General features: G+C 36.5%; 1 protein-coding gene across 1 annotated transcript in view; it reads right to left on the bottom strand.

Moving 5' to 3' along the window:
- Positions 1–16,364, bottom strand: part of SLC17A5 (solute carrier family 17 member 5) — a 63,714-nt gene extending 47,350 nt beyond the window's left edge. The window contains exons 1-3 of the mRNA XM_031964623.1: positions 16,163–16,364; positions 11,141–11,337; positions 3,974–4,207 (exon numbers count right to left, since the gene is read on the bottom strand). Of these exons, the coding sequence (XP_031820483.1) occupies positions 3,974–4,207; positions 11,141–11,337; positions 16,163–16,256 (525 nt within the window). The 5' untranslated portion in view covers positions 16,257–16,364. The remainder of the gene's footprint in view (positions 1–3,973; positions 4,208–11,140; positions 11,338–16,162) is intronic.
- Between the last annotated feature and the right edge of the window lie 2,102 nt (positions 16,365–18,466).

Below are 18,466 nucleotides of genomic sequence, written 5' to 3'. Positions count from 1 at the left end.
TGTTCTGGTTTATTGGCATTAGCTAGTCAAACTGATTAAGAAGAACTAACAAAATTTACTGTCTGATCACTTTTGTTATCTCCACCTGTTGACTTTGTTGCAGTTTTAAGTCACTGAGTTTATTTTTCTGCTGTCTTCATTCTGTCTTCGTCTAAGTCCAGAGTTTTAACGAATTAAGAGTTGTAATAGAATTTAAGAGGATATTTGATTAAACTTCTTTTTTTTTTTTTTTAAAGATAAATAAGGAAATTGAATCCCAGGAAGATTAAGCAACAATTTGCAAAAATCTTTTCATGTTTTCCTGAATCCTGCATATTTATAATTGTTTATGAAGCATTAAGATTCTATTTCATTCACCTATCTCTCCTCAATCTTTATGTACACTATTTTTTGTTATGACAAATAATACTACTATGAACTTTAAAAAAAAAAAAAAAACTTTATATATATAGAGAGAGATTTTCTTATAGTCAGTAACTTCCTAGGGAATAGCAATGTCCCTATAGACCACTGGCTCTGCTTCCAAGCTAGCCCTGTAGTTGTCACCTATGGGAGCAACTCTTGTGGTGATCGGGCCTGCCATCCTCACTTTTCATTACTCCACCAATGAAGTAGGTAGCACCAAAGCACTTAAAGGATTGCTTTATTTTAAGGGTTTTAGATGAGGAGAATGTATATTCAAAAATATACAATCTTCGAACAATAAACCCTAGGTTCAAATCTCAAAACTAATGCTTACTGTGTTTTTCAGAGCCTTTCTTCATGTAAAGTGAGGATAAAACAGACACTTCCTATCACATAGGGCTATAGTGAGCAAAGCTCTTTCTAAATCTTAAAGAGCTAAAAAAAGTATGAACTACTGGGTGCCTTAAACTTCACTAAGTCTTTGGGAACATCCTGTATTATTGTGATATATGAAAAGAGTAGTAAGAGAAAGTATATTTAGTTAACCTCTTATTGCCCAGTCAAAAAGAGAATATGAATAAAAAGTTAATAATTGAAGGACAGGTGGCACATAAATAGAAAGTGTCATAAATTAGGACATAAAAAATGAAATTGCTATGGAATAATATGAAATGAGTTGTATATTTAGACACTGAAAATAGGTGAGAGAAATAGGGGCAAAAGCATGACCAATTGAATATTAAGTGGTCCAATTTTTTTTTCATCTTTTATATTACGACCAAAGATCAAAGTCTTTTTTTACATACTAGAATGAGACTTCTAATTTAGGGCTGTTCTTTCTAAGATATGATAATTAGTAGATTCATAAGAATCATTAATCTCAACTTAAGGTTCAAGTAAATTTCTAGTTTTTAAAAAGGTCAACACTTTTTCTTTCCTAAAAGCAATCCAAATGTGGTTTTGGATATATACCCCTGACCAACAGTGAAATTCTTTGTCTCTAGTAGACACAGTTGTAACTATGTAATTCTTTGTGTTCACAGACACAATATTAGCCAAAAATAAATGAAGTTTAACTATATCTATACAGTGATATCTTCAGACACAAACAATACATTGTTAAGATTGAAGGCATCAGAGTTCTGGCCTAGAACTTTCATGGTACTCCCTTTTCTCTCTAACTGACCATGCATACATTGTCTTTGTCACTAGAATGGAAGCTCCTTGAGAGCAATGACCGTTTTCCTTTTATTGCCTTCATATCTCTTTGTATTGCTTGGCACATAGTTAGGTATTTAATATTTTGATTGTCAAGAAATAAACATGATAAATGTATAGCAACTATGACAAAGTGATAGGAATTCTTCAGGGCTCTCCCTCTAGTTTCTAGGCTACACATTTACATCATAAGGAGGGTCTTTTGGAGACATATACTGTTGCTTGTTACTGTTGAGTTACTTCAGTCGTATCCAATTATAAATGACCCCTTTGGGGTTTTCTTGGCAAAAAATACCAGAATGGTTTGTCATTTCCTTCTCTAGCTCATTTCACAGTTGAGGAAATGGAGGCAAACAGTTACCCAGCTTGCCCAGGGTCACATAGCTAAATTAGTGTTTGTGCGCACATTTGAACTCAGGTCTTCCTGACTCCAGGTCTGACACTATCTCTTGTACCACCTAGTGGCCCCATCATTATCTGCAATTAGCAGATTCATTTCCCAAAGGCTTTTGTTGTTTGTCCTTCATTCTCAAAGAGGACCATGATCAGGGAGATAATGTTGTGACAAGCAAATGGATGTATTTAAGTGAGGGAGGCCGGTGCAACATCCCCTGCATCACTTTTTCCTCCAGAGCTATCTGGGTCTAATGGCAAGATATAGATCAGGATGACTAGAGGTGGCCTGGATGCAGTGGGAGATCTTGGCGTTTTAAGCTTTTCTGATCTCAGTTTGACTGAGCTAGTATCCATTCAGTGATTAGGTTAGGTAAGAAATGAAGCAAAGAATGAACTTTTTTTTTTTTTTGCCTGGTTTCCTCTGCCCCCTCAAAAAAAAAAATCCAATCTGGGAGGGGAAGATCCTTGGGATTTCTGACCAAAACAGAAACCAATTGCTGTTTAATATAATGATCTACAAAAGACTTACGATAGAAAATGCTATCCACATCCAAAGAATAACTTTTTAGATTGAAGCATACTATTTTCACTTTTCCCCCCCTTTTCTTTCTTGTGGTTTTCCTTTTGTTCTGATTCTTCTTTCACAAGATGATTAATGTGGAAATGTTTAATATTACTGTACATATATAAACTATATCAGATTGCTTGCCATCTTGAGGAAGGGGGAAGAGGGAAGGGAAGGAGAAAAAAATGGAAATCAAAATCTTATAAAAGTAAATGTTGAAAATTGGGGGAAAAAAGAATGTAAATACAAAAATAAAAAGAAACAATTGATATTTACATCTACTCTGAGTCAACTGGGGCCCAAATTGTTCTGCCTCAGTTTCCTTGATGGCACCCTCCTTTTTGGCCAGTAGGACTGAAATAATTAGGGCTAGGAGCTCTGGTGACTCTGGCATTCCAAAGAGTCATAAAACTCCAGATGACTTATCTCAAATGTTTGGGCCTCTCCTGGCTCAGACTAATCGTCTCCTAATTTCTTCACTCTCAATTTATCAAAATTTATGATCCTTCCTTCTTATCTCCAACCTGTCAGAACTGAATTTATGGTCCTTTCCTGAAACTTCCATCCACCCAGTGCTTCCCCCCCAACTTTGTTTCCCTGATAGCTGGAGCCCTATAAGAGTCTCTGGAATCCCTTACTCATTGTTGGATGCTTTGAGATGGGAGTCCCATCTAGCTGGCTGTCAGTCCAAACTCTCCACTATTAAAATATTAAAAACCATCTAATCTCTGTCTTGCCTCAGTTTCCCTGGCATTACAAAACAATTTGCACTTGGCCTGAGACCTATTGTTTTTTTTTTTTTTTTGGCCTGAGACCTATTGTTGACCAATCAAGAAGAACCAAAGTGATTTGGATTTAAGCATGGTCCTTAAAAAAAGAGATGTAGCTAGTAAGACCCAAGATATCTTGGGAGGTTTCAGTAAATCAGAAAAAACAAATTTCATTCCTTTGGGTAGAGCACTCACAGGTAAGGGTATACTACCATATGAAGAAAGGAAGGAAGGAAGGAAGAAAAAAGAATAAGTTGTATTGCTCAGCTGATAAAAGGCACAAAAATTTGTAAAAGAAGAGACTGCAGAATGTATAAAACAAATGTAAGATGAAAGAAAAAGATGAAGGTTTTTAAGTAGGAAGTATCCTTTTCCTACAAAAGTAGGAAAAGGATAGAATAGAAAGAATTAATAAAAATCAGTAACAATGATTCCATGTTCACAAAGGATTGAAGTCCCTATTTAGGGTCTGAGGTACTTAATAAATATAAAACTCAGTACAAATGGAATTTCAAAATATGAATTGTTCATCAGTACAAATGAGATTGGTAATTGACTTAAAATGTAAAATTTTCAAGAAAATATAAGATGAAAAATGAAGTAATGATAAATAACTTACCTCTCCTAGTCCTTCCAGGGCACGAACTGCAATAAGAAAGCCTACTCCCCAATCTGCAGCAATGGGGGTCAATAATGTGAGCAAAGATGTACCAAGTATTCCAAATCCCAAAAGTAGCTTTCCTCCCATTTTACTGGCAACATATCCACCAGGAATCTGAGTGATGATGTAGCCATAAAAAAAGGAGCCAAGAATCCATCCCTGAGTTTCTGCATCCCAATGGTATTTCTTTCCCTAAAATACAACAATAAAAATTATTTTAGTATCTGACTTTGAAGACTTATTTTTCATTACAAAATTCATTTTCTTTGTTCACTATTTTAACCTATATAATACAATTAAAAAATGAGAACTTTGGGGCAACTAGATGGCCCAGTGGATAGAGCACCAGCCCTTATTACATCAGAAGGACCTGAGTTCAAATCCAACCTCAGATACTTAAAATTTACTAGCTGTGTGACCCTGGGTAAGTCACTTAACCCCCATTGCCTCAGCAGATAGAGAGAGAGAGAGAGAGAGAAAGAACTCTTTTGATAGCTAATGTGACTATATGAGTTCTAGAAATATAGTCTGAAAGAACTGTAATGATATGCAGGGAGCTGAAATCTCCAAGCCTTCAGGAAAGATGGCTGTTTTAGGGAACACCTTAGATCAAAAAAAAACAATATAATCAGCTGAAGGTGTTTCATAACTTATGGAACAAAAAGTTTCTTATGTTTTATTCAGAATATTAAGCATTCTATATTTACATTCCTTTGAGCTTTAAGAACACGTGCAGAGACACTAATTATCCCAGGATCATAAAAAATATTGTTGTTCAGTCATTTCAGTCATGTCTGACCCTGTCATCCCATTTTGGGTTTATGTTTGTTTGGTTTTTGGCAGAGATTTGCCATTTCCTTCTCTAGTCCATTTTATAGAAGAGGAAACTGAGGTATACAGAATTAAGTGACTTGACCACTGTTAGGATTCTTACAAAGTGATAAGTCAGTTGTCTAATTTTAGCATCATGCTTAGCAGTTCTCTAGTTCAGAGTTCACACCTTTCACATCTTTAAGAGTTCATATATTAGTTCACATATTAGCGTTTGAGATTCACAACTCAGGATTCAATATGAGATTCACAAGTTCAGTGGAGGAGATTCACAAGTCACAGCTCCCACAATCTCACTCTTGGAGGAGGAATCAACCTTTGAGTTCACAACTTTAAAAGATCATATATAAGAAGCTCTTGGAGCCTCAGCCAGGAGTCAGTTGAGGAGATTGAGAATCCAGGATTCAGTTGGACAGAATGTAGGATTTGGGAGAAGAGAGGCTGAAGCTGGAAGAGGCAAAGGAGTAACAGGAGCTCTTGGAACGAAGGAGAGAGATAGGCCTCTAAGAAAACTAATCGGCCAATTTTGAAGGAGACAATAAAGGATTTGGACTTTTAACAGCTGGCTGCATTTGAGGTGATTATTACACGGAACGGAACTAAGGCTGCCTCCAGAAACTCCCCAGGAAACCTGCTCCCAGAGAACGATTATATTTTAGAAAAGAAGAACACTACAGCCCACAATCACACCATAACTGTCTGTGGCCAAATTTGAACTTAGGAAGAGGTACCTGCCTGAGTACTCTATCCACTGAGCACTTAGCTGTTGCCCAAATAATATATATCATCTAGCTGAATTACATTATAAACTCACTATAGATAAACATTTTATTTGATTGGGGGGGATGACAGCAGAAGCAGAGATCAACATTTAATTTTAAAATCTCAAATAGCTTTGGTTTAACTCAAGTGACATGTGAAAATCTATTGAGAATATATTTATCATAGATATACCAGCACACACATACACACACACACACACACACACACATACACATCAACTACATTTTAATCATACAATCAGATTTTGGATTATATATATACACAGCTTATATTCAGGTTGTAAATTTTCTGTGTTTATCTGCCTACCAAATTTGCCTTTAAAACCAGAAATAGAAATCAGGACTGATATTCTGGTTGATATTCTGACTGTTTACTGACTATTCAGTATATTCATCTGACTTCTGACTATATAATTTATATACATCTGACTATATAATTTATCTGAATTCCAAAGCCAAACATAAAAGATTTTGAAAATTTACACAGTCATTTGGCAATATCATACATTCCCACAGCTTCAACTATCACCTCTATGAAGTTGACAAATTTCTATTTCCTACAGGTCAACTGGGGCAAATAGTACATGAAATCCCACATAAGTGAAACCAAGTTAATTATTTCTGTTTCTAAACTTAATCTTTCTTACTTCCCTATTTCTACATGTGTTATCACTATTCACACAGGTCTCTCAAATTTGAAATCTGTTTTTTTTTTTCTTGATTCTTCCTTCTTTGCCACTTATCATATCCAATCAATTATAAGTCTTACTAGCTCATTAAGAGAAACACAGTATTCTAAATAAGGGATCAGAAAAGCCCTACTGACCTTTGATTTAGATAGGCATCTTTAATCTTAAGAGTTTTGGATATCAAATTTTAGGAAAAATATTGATAACTTAGAACATGTCCAAACAAAGGCATGTAAAATTATGAAAGGATCAAATCTGCTACATGAAGGAACTGGGTATATTTAGCCTGAAGAAGAAAAAATTTGGGTAAGGGAAGAAGGTTAAAGAGAGTAGCTACATTTAGAGGGCTGTTAAATGAAAGAGGATTTAAAATAATTTTACTTTGTTTTAGAATCCTCATCAACCTTGTCCAATGAAGGCCAGAAAATGGGAATTTTATGTGAAATCACAGAGTAACTATTATAGTATTTCTTAGTTTTATTTTTGAAGTTTCATTTTTTTTAATTAATAGTTTTATTTTTGTTATGGTGGAGCAGTTTAGTGGCATGGTCACAGAGCAAGTTTTCCAAAGTTGCCTGTATTGAAATCCTTTTTCTGATACTAGCTGTGTGATTCTGGGTAAATCAGATCACATTTCTCAGCCTCAGTTTCTTTATCTGTAAAAGTTTTAGGGGATAATAATAGCACCTAAACCTCAAAGGGCTGTAGTAAGAATGTAATAAAATATATAAAGCTTAAACATATAAATGCTAGTTAAAATTATCATCATATTTTCATACCTGAAAAATACCAATTAAATATGTACATTCCCATATGTAAAGAACAAAAAAAGGATCATGCAGAAAACTGGGAATTCTCTTCTATGGACAGTTTGCTTTACAAAAAAAAAGCACATTAATAAATCAACGGTTATCCTACTGCCTGATTTTCCTCTGAGCTTCTTTTCCTTTCTATTAAAAAATACTTTAATGATTGCTTTCTTTTTTTTTTCTAGGAACATTATCACTTGTGCCTCTCATCTCCAAATCTTCCCTAGCTTGTTTTTTTAAATATACATTAAATTTTACATAATAGTACTAATATTGTCTTGCTACATGTGTACCCCTCTGAATCTCTTTCTGGTCTCCGAAATATTTTAAAAATGTTTCAGTGGTCTTTTATTCTTTCCTTTTTTATTTTGCTTCACTATCACTATCTCCCAAATAAAACCCCCAACTTTGTAACAAAAATAAAATTACATATAACCAATTTGTGTTCTAATAATCATGATTAAAATTGTAGGTCTGGGGGCAGCTAGTTGGTGTAGTAGATAGAACACCACCCCTGAAGTCAGGAAATTCAAATCTGGCCTCAAATACTTAACACTTCCTGGCTGTGTGACCCTTGGCAAGTCATTTAGCCCAAATTGCCTAAGCCAAAAAAAAGAAAAAAAAATGTAAACCTGGGTTGGCACCTTATGTTGTTGTTGTTATTTCAGTCATCCTTGAGTCTCTCTGACCTCATATGGGGTTTTCTTGGCAAAGATAATGGGATAATTTCCTTCTCCAGCTCATTTCATACATGAGGAAACGGAGGCAAACAGGGTCACACTGCAAATAAGTCTCTGAAGCCAGATGTGAACTCACAAAGAGTTCCAGGCCCCAGGCAATCCATTGAGTTACTTAGCTGCCTTTGGTACTTTATGATAGGTAATTTCAAAAAAAGTGATTTGACATTAAATCTACTTCATTAAAGAGCAATTTTTTTTGTGTGTGTGCCAGGTTCTACTGCTCTTTTAAATGCCAAAGGCATAAGAAGAAATTTTTATGTTGAATATTATGTTGCTGCCAATGTCTTCTTTGGCAAAGTAAGGGTAGTTTTTCCTATCTTTGGTTGATTTATTTTGTATGGTCTCTCTTACCCTAATCTATTATCCACAATTACAAAGTGATTTTCCTTAGGCACAAATCTCATCATATTACTGTCCTACTCAATAAACCAGCCATAATTTAACCCCTTCCACTTCTCCCTTCATTTATGTTACCCAGTTCCCTATATGCCATGATTTAGCAGAACTGTCTGTCCTTGTCACTCTCTTGGTTACGGGCCCAGTGAATGGGGCATTGAAGTTGATTTCAGAAATAACCTGGGTTCAAATCCTGCCTAATACATTCACTTGAGCAGCTTTATGACCTTGAGAAAGTCCTTAATTTCTCCATACCTCAGTTTTTTTGTTTTGTTTTGCATTTTTGAGAAACAGCAGGGTATCAGAGGATAGAACACCAAACTTGGAGTGGGTAAAATGCCCATGCAAATCTCTTCTCAGACACTTGGAGTGACATGTCCAGGGTCCCAAGAGCAGCAAGTCACTCCATCTGTGGGCCTCAGTTTCTTACTGCATAACATGAGGGGGTGGAGTTCAGTAACTTTCAGGATCTCTTCCAGCTCCAAATCTAAAATTTCATCCCTATGTTGGTTATTGTCTATGTCTGGGAGGCACTCTCTCCTTATCTCCGTTTTCTTATTTCCTTCCAGCTATATCTCAACCACTGTCTCCTGTCTGAAATCTTTGCTGAACCTTAAATTGTCAGTGTCTTTCCTCCTTAGACTGCTCTTTAATACACCCACAGGTGTATATGCATATATGTGTGTGTATATACTGTTGCTACAAGTCTCTCCTAGTAGAATTTCGGCCCACAAAAAGTAGGGACTATCTTCTATCTTTGTATTCTCAGTACCCTAGCACAGGGTCCAGTATTCAGTGTATGTTTAATAAATGCTTGTTGATTAATTTCCCCCATTAAGCTTCTAGAGAAAAGGGACAATTATTTTTGTTTAAGTTAAATTAGTTAAGTTTAATTTAAAATATTAAATGGAAATTGTAGAATTTTGACTTAACTTAAAGAAAAACAGAGCTGTTCAAAAGAGCAATGGACTACCTTAGGAGGCAGTGAAATTCCCCCATAATTGACAGCTTTCAAGCAGAAATTAAATGTCACTAACTTGTTAGGAATGGTCAAGCTATAAGACTTCTGAGATCCCCTTCAGCTATGAGATACTTTTATAACCTCTCTCACATGTCCTCTCCTGTCTCTTCCCTCTGGAATCACTCCAATAGCAGGCCCTTATTTTCAACTGCCATGGCTATTGAAATTGCCTAACAAGTCTGCTGTTGCTTTTGTGTTCCTCTTCTCATGGAACTGCTAAACTAATCTTCCTTAAGTCTAGATTTAAAACAAGAAAAAACCTTTCAGTGGTTCTCTATTACCTCCCAAAGAAAGTTTATACTTTTGGCATTCAAGGCTCTTTGAAACCAGCTTTATTTCATGATTCTTTTCCATATACTTTGCATTCTAGCCAAGTATATTTCACACTTTTTAGTTCCATGCCTTTGTTGTTATGACCTTAAATCTTTTCTTCTTAATTTTTTATTTTATTCTCACCTATTTTTTAAAGCTCAGCAAAAATGTCATCAGGCCACCTTTCCTAAGTCTTTTATTTGTAATGGTTCTCCACACTCTGGGCTGTATGTAGCACTTCAGCAGCTTTCCCTGCAGCCTTCCCTTCAACTCACCCCCTCCACCCCCCCCCCCCCCCCCCCCCCCCCCCCCAAAAAAAAAAAAAAAGTGATCCAGAGACACTGGTCTTGCTATTTTTTGAACAAGACACTCTATCTCCTGACTCCAGGCATTTTCAGTGGCTGTCCTACATACTTATAATTTTTTTCTCTGCCTTTTACCTTTAGCATCCTTAAAGTCCCTTTAATTATAGTGCCTTCACACTGTTGATTATTGTCAATATATTTTGTACACACCTTGTCTGTACAACAGTCCTCTCTTCCCATTAGACTGTGAATGCCTTGAGAACAGGGAATGTCTTTTGTCTTTCTACATATGCTTAGTGCTTACGATCACAGATATCATTCTGTGATAAGTGCTTAATATATGCTAATTGACTGGCTGACTATTCTTAGGCCATTTTTTTTGTAAATTTACATAAAGGAATTTGCTAATGATGAGTTTATTTCTTTGTATGAATAAAAGATGAATGAAAGCAAACAAACATAAAAATAAGGTTTCTTCTACTTGCACCAATGATCTGATCCTTGCAACAACCAAAAAATACTTACAAAAATTTTTTTTCAATAGCTTATAAAACCATCAGCGAAAACAGGTGTTCACTTTTCAATTCCCACTTCCAACAGTTATTTGGACATGTACCTGTTGCCCATTTGCACATAGACATATTCAAATGTGGAGAAAATTATTCTTCATGATGGTCCAGGGTTTGGTTTTTTGATTGGCAGATTGGGACTTCTCCATGAACAAGTCATAGTATATAAAGCAATTGGAGAGTACAGAAAGTTGATGTGATAATACACCAGCTCTCCTGGAAATAGCAGTGTTAGCAGCAACAACAACAACAAAAGCAAATATTAAATAACATTCCTTTAAAAAAAAGTGATGTCAACATTTACCTCCTTGATCATAACTAAAGTATAACTATATAAATGCTTTTCAAACAGATCAACATGTATAGTACAATAAAATAAGAGAAACTATTTTTAGCCTATGTTCAAAACAGTATCAGAATAAAACTGCCAGGGTAGATTTGCTATCCCAGAGGTTCTATCTGCTACAAAAGAAGGATAGTCTTAAAGGTAAAACCTGAAAGTGATGATGCTTATGGGAACTTAGGGGTTAAAAAGAAACGCTATTACAAAATTGTGCTTATAGCATTTTTGCTCAACATTTGTATTTAATCACCTAGCAATAGCTATTCTGCTTTAAGTCTATTCAACAAAACTATTTAATATTTTTAAAATATAAAATCTAAATACCTACCGTTCGATTGTGAAAGTTTCCTATGGGAGCAGAATGTTCTGGGCACCCCTCAGAAGTTGTATTTCTCTCCATACTTTTATTTGAATCTACCATATCCACTAATGCTACACTTAAATTCACACGTAAGGCGTAGAGTATGAAGAATCCAAAAAAGGCTATCATTGCTAAATTGTAACGAGTGGAACAGCATATGGGAACTGAAACAAAAATGAGTAAAAGTATTGTTAAGCAAGAAGGCACCCCAAAATACCAAATATAAATGCATCCAAAATAATTCTAAAATCAAGTGTAATTCCATTATTTATAAACAATATAACAAAACACAAACCATCCTGTAGTATCATGACATGTCAGTAATATATATTTAATTTTAACATTTAAATAAACTATACTTATTGTATTTTTACATCTGATATTTAATTCAACTTAACTTATTTCTACTGTAGGTAGAGCATTATATACTTCTAGGTCCTACTGGAGTATGATTTAAAAAAATTTTTTTTTTCTAGATCTTTGATTTCATTTGTGCTGGGAGTTCCTGGGGAAGCAATTCCTACCAAGGAAGACAAGTAGTTGTTCTGCAAGACTTAGTATTTAGAGTTTTTAGGGCATTTAGGGGTTAAATGACCTGCCCACCTGATGTCCACACACAGCCAGGTTGTGTCAAAGACAGGACTTACAAGGTTAGTTCTTTATATATTGATTCCATAGATTCAATTATTTTAGAAATCATCTAGTCCATACCCTTCACTTTATAGATGAAAATTAGACCTCATGAGTTTAGGTGACTTGCCTAGATCACACTGGTAGTAAATAGCAGAGCTAGGATGTACCACCCATTTTATCCTCTATTAGGGCTATAATGTCAAGGAAAGCTAAATGGCACAGTGGATAAAACCTTGGCCCTGAAGTCAAAAGGACCCAAATTTAAATCTGCCCTCAGACATTTAACACTTATTAGATGTGTGACCTGAGCAAGTCATTGAATCCCTATTGCCTCACTTGCCTTGCCCCCAATTAAACATTTAGAAATGTGATGTGGACTTGGCTACATTAAGAGGGACGCAGTAGTACACAGTCAGCTGTCAAGGTGGGAAAACTTAGGTTCAAGTTCAGTTTATGATACACTATTATTTTGTTTAAAGTTAATATATTTAATGATAAATTGCAAATAATTTGCAGACAATAATTCTACATATTATCTCACTTTTAAAACTTTATTTGAATATTGTTTATGCTATTAATTTAAATTTAAAAATTAATTTTTAATGTAATAAACATTTATTGAGTGCCAGCGACATATAAGGCACTGAATTAGACTATGGGGGTGGATTCAGAAAAGAACAAGATTCAGTCCTTTAAGAATTTAGTAGTAGGGGAGGTAGTTTTGATCTAAATAGAAAACCCTTTCTGGGTAAAGGCCATTCTAAGTACATGGTTGCATTTATTTTTACTGCTTATAGGTTTTTTGAGGACTTATATCCGAGAACCTTGACATATAGGTCAGGTTGCTAGATGGCAGAATTCTGGAGAGAAAGGATACTGTAAAAATTTGAGTTATATAGAACCTGCTGGTAATCATTCCTTTATCTGTGAGAGAAGACCACAGTGACAAGGCCATAATGATAAGGTGGTGCAGTGGTTAGAGGACCAGCCCTTTCAGGCTGGACCTGAGTTCAAATCTGATCTTAGGTACTCAACACTTCCTAGCTGTGTGACCCTGGGCAAGTCACTTGACCCCAATTGCCTCAGCAAAAAAAAAAAATTACTAATGGGGAGAAAGGAATGAATAACTATAATAAATGAATATTAATGTTTAGTAAATGAATAATAAAAAACAAATATTTATTAATTAAAAATTTTTAATTAGTAAAAAAGTTCACATTTACCTGATTATTGAAAATCATTATACATTTCTATTATTGAATTACATTTAATACATGAATATTCATATTCTCCATCTTCATTTGATTCACCAAATATTTATTGCTTTTCTGCAAAATCACCTATTCCTCTCCTCTATAGTCGTAGCAATGGGACACCCCCTATTTATTACTATGACTAATTCTTCTATCTCTCTTTATTGTTCTCTTGTCCCTTCCACACAACATGTTTAGGCCTCTCTTCTCATCTTCACTATTAAACTTATGAATACAAGTTGTCAATATCCAATGTCTTTTTGCTCTCTGATCCATTCCTTCCATATTGATGTCACAACAATCTTTCCTACCCATAACTCTGATGTTTCCACTAAAAAATCTTAGGTGACTTTCTATCACCTACCAAGTGCAGGAAAAATGTCTCTTCAAACCATTTAATTGTCTGATATTTCCCTAGCTTTCTCTTATTACTCTACATTACAGACAAACTGGTCTGCTTTTTAATTTCCAACCCGGCCTTTGTGTTGTGGTGCCTTTATTCACTTCTTTTCTGCATTTGAAATTCATGCCTATTTCGTCATGTTCTACACATTTTAATTCAAACGCTATCTCCACAGAACCTTTCTTGCATCCTCAATCTCTCAATGATCTTTATCCAAACACTACATTCCATACTTTGTTTTGTAACTCCATTGTGTTTATCACAAAGATTTTGTATGTTACTTGGGTTTGTGTCTTTTCCCCTAGACTATTAGTTTCTGAAAGGCAGACATGCTATCTTATATAAACATGGTATCACAAAGATTTTGTATGTTACTTGGGTTTGTGTCTTTTCCCCTAGACTATTAGTTTCTGAAAGGCAGACATGCTATCTTATATAAACATGGTTTTTCTCCCTTTCTCAAGTCCAGTGCTCTGCATAGGACAAATCATAAATTACATTGAAGACCCAAAGTCTCCCTGTCATCACTACAGGTAATGTACTATAGTACAGTAACAATACTACACTCTGTTACCTGTCATTACTACAAGTAATGTAGTATAGTACAGTAACAATATTACAGGTATTACAGGTAAATAACTATAGGAATACAGTTTTCAATATGTTGCTCAGCATTCATAGATGATGTGTATCAGTTTTGATCTAAATAGAAAACAGGTTCTGGGTAAAGGCCAATCCAAATGCATGGGAGTATTTATTTTTATTGCTCACAGACTTTTTTGGGGCTTATATCCTAGATCCTTGACATATAGATCAGGTTGCTAGATGGCAGAATTCTGGAGTGAAAGGGTATTACTGTAAAAACTTGAATTATATAGAACCTGCTGGTAATCCTTCCTTTACCTGTGCAAGAAGACCACAGTGACAAGGCCATAGGTATTATGTTAGATAACAAAGGATAAGGTTAAACCATAAATTAGACCACCAAATGGCAATATAATTGTGGTATTCTAGTATTTGTGAGGTAGATAGAGTGCTGGCCCTGGAGTCAGGAAGACTTGAATTCAAATCTAACCTCAGATATTTATTAACTGTGTGACTCTGGACAAGTGGTGTAACTGTTTGCCTTAGCTTCCTCATATATAAAATGAGCTGGAGAAGGAAATGTCAAACCACTCCAGTTCTTTGCCAAGAAAACTTCAAAGAGATTTCACAAACTAAACAACTAATTCATACGTTTTCATGTCTCTTTGTTTTCTGCTTCTTTACTTTGGTTTTATTCTATTCTCTTTTTTCTTTACTTCCTGCTTTTTACTTTTGGCGGTCACAGTGACTTGGTTAAGATCACTTAGGGAGAACGCAGGTAATTATACTAGGGATTATTTCAATAATAATGATGGTAATGTTATTCAGTCATATCTGATTCCTCATTTAGAGTTTTCTTGGCAAAAATGCTGGAATGGTTTCTCACTTCCTTATTTTATTTTATAGATAAATATAAAATCTATAAATTTTATTATTTATACATATATATATTTATATATTTCTTATATATATAAGAAATATATTTTCTTATTTTATAGATGAGGAACTGAGGCAAGCAGGGATAAGTGACTTGCTTGGAGTAACAACGCTAATAAGTCTCTATTCACTTCACTACCTAGCTACCTAACAATAAAATCGAGCATTTAAATGGTATCTTATTTGTGCCAGGTACTGAGACAAGCACTTTAGAACGAATATTTCTTAATCTTTACAACAAACCTGGGAGATAGGTGCCATTATTTTTCTCATTTTACAGTTGGTAAACTGAGGCAGACCTCGGTTAAGAAACCTGGCTAGAGTTATACAGCTAGTGTCGAAGAACTGCTTGTTTACTTTAATCCTAGGCTGTTGCTGGGAAAGGCTGGAATAAAATCTTTGAAAAATCTATATAAATCTTTGAAAGCTTCACTACATAAATTCGAAATGCAGTAACTTTATATAATACACTTGCCCATAATTTTAAAGAATTAAAAATATTGAGATATTTTATTTAAATATTTATTTTAAATATTTAAATATCTATTTTAAATATTTAAATATTTAATTTAAATATTTATTTTAAATATTTACATATTTTATTTAAATATTGAGATATAGTACATTTACATATGCCCGTCACCCAAATTTTAAGTGCTTAAATGCAACTCGGTTATATTCCTCCCCTTCCCTCCAAAAAAAACCAGCCGCCTGACCTCAATCATCCTCTTGCAGATAGATAGGAAAAGGATCTCGGGTCACAAGACTATCATAAATGCCGGGTGACAGGTCACTCAACAAGGAAACAGCGGGTGACAGGTCACTCAACAAGGAAACAGATTGACTCTTAGGGGCCCACGGAGCTCTCGAGGCCGTCGCCGTCCCGGGCGCTTCCGAACCAGGAGGGGACAAAGCCTCCGGGGACGGGGTGCGGGTGAGGGGGATGCAGGGAGCGATCAAGTTCAAACCCTACAACTCCAGCAGTCCAAGTGAGCATCCTTGGAGCTGGAGCACTTCCTGGGAAAGGAGGTGGGGGAACAGAAGTAAGGGGGAGAGGGGAGGATTCTGTGGGAACGAAGTCTTTGCAGCCCCCCTTCATCCTCTCCTCCCGGGCCTCCCTTCTTCGTCACATCCCGGCTGAGGAGAGGGAGCTCTGGCCGGGCCCTGCCCCCTGCTCACCTGGGCCACCCTGCGGGGGCTTCTGCAGCAAGGGGGTCCTGCGCAATGCATCTTCAGACTCACTGTCAGAGAGGTAGTCCGCCGGGGATCTCATGATGTCCCTGGGAGCAAAGGGATTAGTCCAAGACTAGATGTGGAGGCTGGGGCGAGCCGGGTGCCTCAGAGCCTGCAGACACATCAGCCGCCAGCCACTCGCCCCGCCCCGCCCCGCCCCGCCCCGCCCCTGCCCTCCCCTCCTCCCGCCCCTATCCGGATGGCAAGTCGTGCGTCGCCCTAGTCCCCGGCCGCCATCTTGAGAACGGGCACTTCCTCTAGAAAGCACCGCGATGGAGTCCTGCCGCGGTCTCCATCTTAAGTAAGGGCACAGCCTCAGGGAGGTCTGAAGGCCGATCCCACCCCTCCTTCCCTCTTCTCACCCCACTTCCCCTCCCCTTAGACCGCCATCTTAGGTGTGGGCAGTGTCCCTAGTATTGCCCAAGCCTTCTGCACCCAGTTAGGAAGATAGGAATGTCTTCATTCACTTATCTCTCGGAACTTTGCGCTTTCTACTTGTCTGCTCCTGCGAGTTTTACCCTGGAGGGGCCTACTCTTATCCTTCCTTATCTCTCAAAAATCGTGACTGTGCTCGTCACGTTCTGTGGGCTCTGTAGTGACTCTGTGTGACCTCTTTTGGGATTTTCTGGGCAGAAATCCTGCAGTGGTTACCCATTTCCTTCTCCAGCTCATTGTACAGATGAAGAAACTGAGGCAAGCCGGGTTACGTGACTTGCCCAGAGTCACCCAACTAGGGTCTCGTGGCCAGATTTGAACCGAGGGTCGATGAATCTGACTCCTGGCGATATCTGCTGCCCTATCGTTGCCAAAAATTTATTGGTGAAGGAAGTTAACGATCCCATTTGTTTAAAAGAAAGCTTCAAGATTACATTCTCCTCTTTGAAAAGGGAACGACAATATTTGTGGAACTCCCAGGTCTATCAATCAATCAGCTGTTCTATTCCAAGAAGAACTGCCAGAACCTCTGTCCAGCCCTGGGCCAGGGGGTAGACACCCAGAGACAAGCAGTTTGCTCTTTACCTCAGCAGGCAAGATAGTCCTAGATAGAATATAATTGGATGTGGGAGGGATGAGGGGTTTGGGAAGGACTGCGGACCGGGTGGGTAGGGAAAGAGCTCAGGAAAGACTTTAATGAGAAAGTGACATTTGAGCCGTCTTTTTTTTTTTTTTTTTTCTTTTAAAAATTTAATATTTATTTAAAATTAAATACAAAGTAAGAAACAAAACAGAAAAAGAAAAATAAAATAAAAAACCCCAAAACATTGTTTTGTGCATAGCAGAACATCAAGAAGGATTCAAAATGAGTAACAAATTTCCATATCAAGAAAGACATTATTTTCATGACTTTCCATCTTTTCTTTGTTTCCTTGTAAGTTTTTTTTTTTGTTCTCTACTGTGCACTTTTTACTTTATTCTTTTTTTCCCCTTTTATTCCCCTCCCCACCCCAACCCAGCTACAGTTAAGCAGGAAGATACACACAAATTCATACCTATACACACCCACACAATACATATTTCTATATACATACATACACACACACACACATATATATACATCTATATATCTACATGTGTAGACATGCATCCAAAACAATATTAACATGACTGACATAATACAGATTTCTCTCATTGAATCTTTTAAGTTTGACTTTGAGATTAATGATTACAAGCCCTACTTCTTTTTTCCTAATAAATTCTACTCCTAATCCTTATTATTGTGCTTGTGTATATCTCTTGTTTCTTATCCCTTCTAATTTTTTTACTTTAGTTTTACTCCTTTACTTGCTTTGCTATTAACACTTCCTCAAGATTGAATTCATTCCCTATCTTCTCTCCTCACTTTTTCCCTCTTAATCCCATTCTTATTAATCACCTTATCCCACTTCCATTAATTTAAACATCCTTCAGTATTCCATTGTATCCTGTGTTTCTCTTTTTATTCCTTTTCCATTATTCTACACTCCTTATCTCAGAACTATGAATCTACACACCCTTCTATATTCTACCTTATCCTATTCCTTTCCCCCTATTTCTTTAGAGATTTTGGCAGGTGCTATACCCCATGATACATACATACACACACACACACACACACACACACACACACACCCCTCTTGTTCCTTATTTAACTCAATGTGAGTAGGTTTTCAGAACTACCAGTCCTCCTTCCCCACTGAATGCCGCTGTAGTGATTCTGATGAGATCAGGAAACCAAATGATGCGGTTAGTGGCAGTGCAGAGAGTTGTGGG

The sequence above is a fragment of the Sarcophilus harrisii genome, chromosome 4, assembly GCF_902635505.1.
Source record: "Sarcophilus harrisii chromosome 4, mSarHar1.11, whole genome shotgun sequence".
In the NCBI taxonomy this organism is placed as follows: Eukaryota; Metazoa; Chordata; class Mammalia; order Dasyuromorphia; family Dasyuridae; genus Sarcophilus; species Sarcophilus harrisii.
The sequence above is the reverse complement of the archived record's forward strand: the minus strand, read 5'-3'. Positions and strand labels throughout refer to the sequence as shown.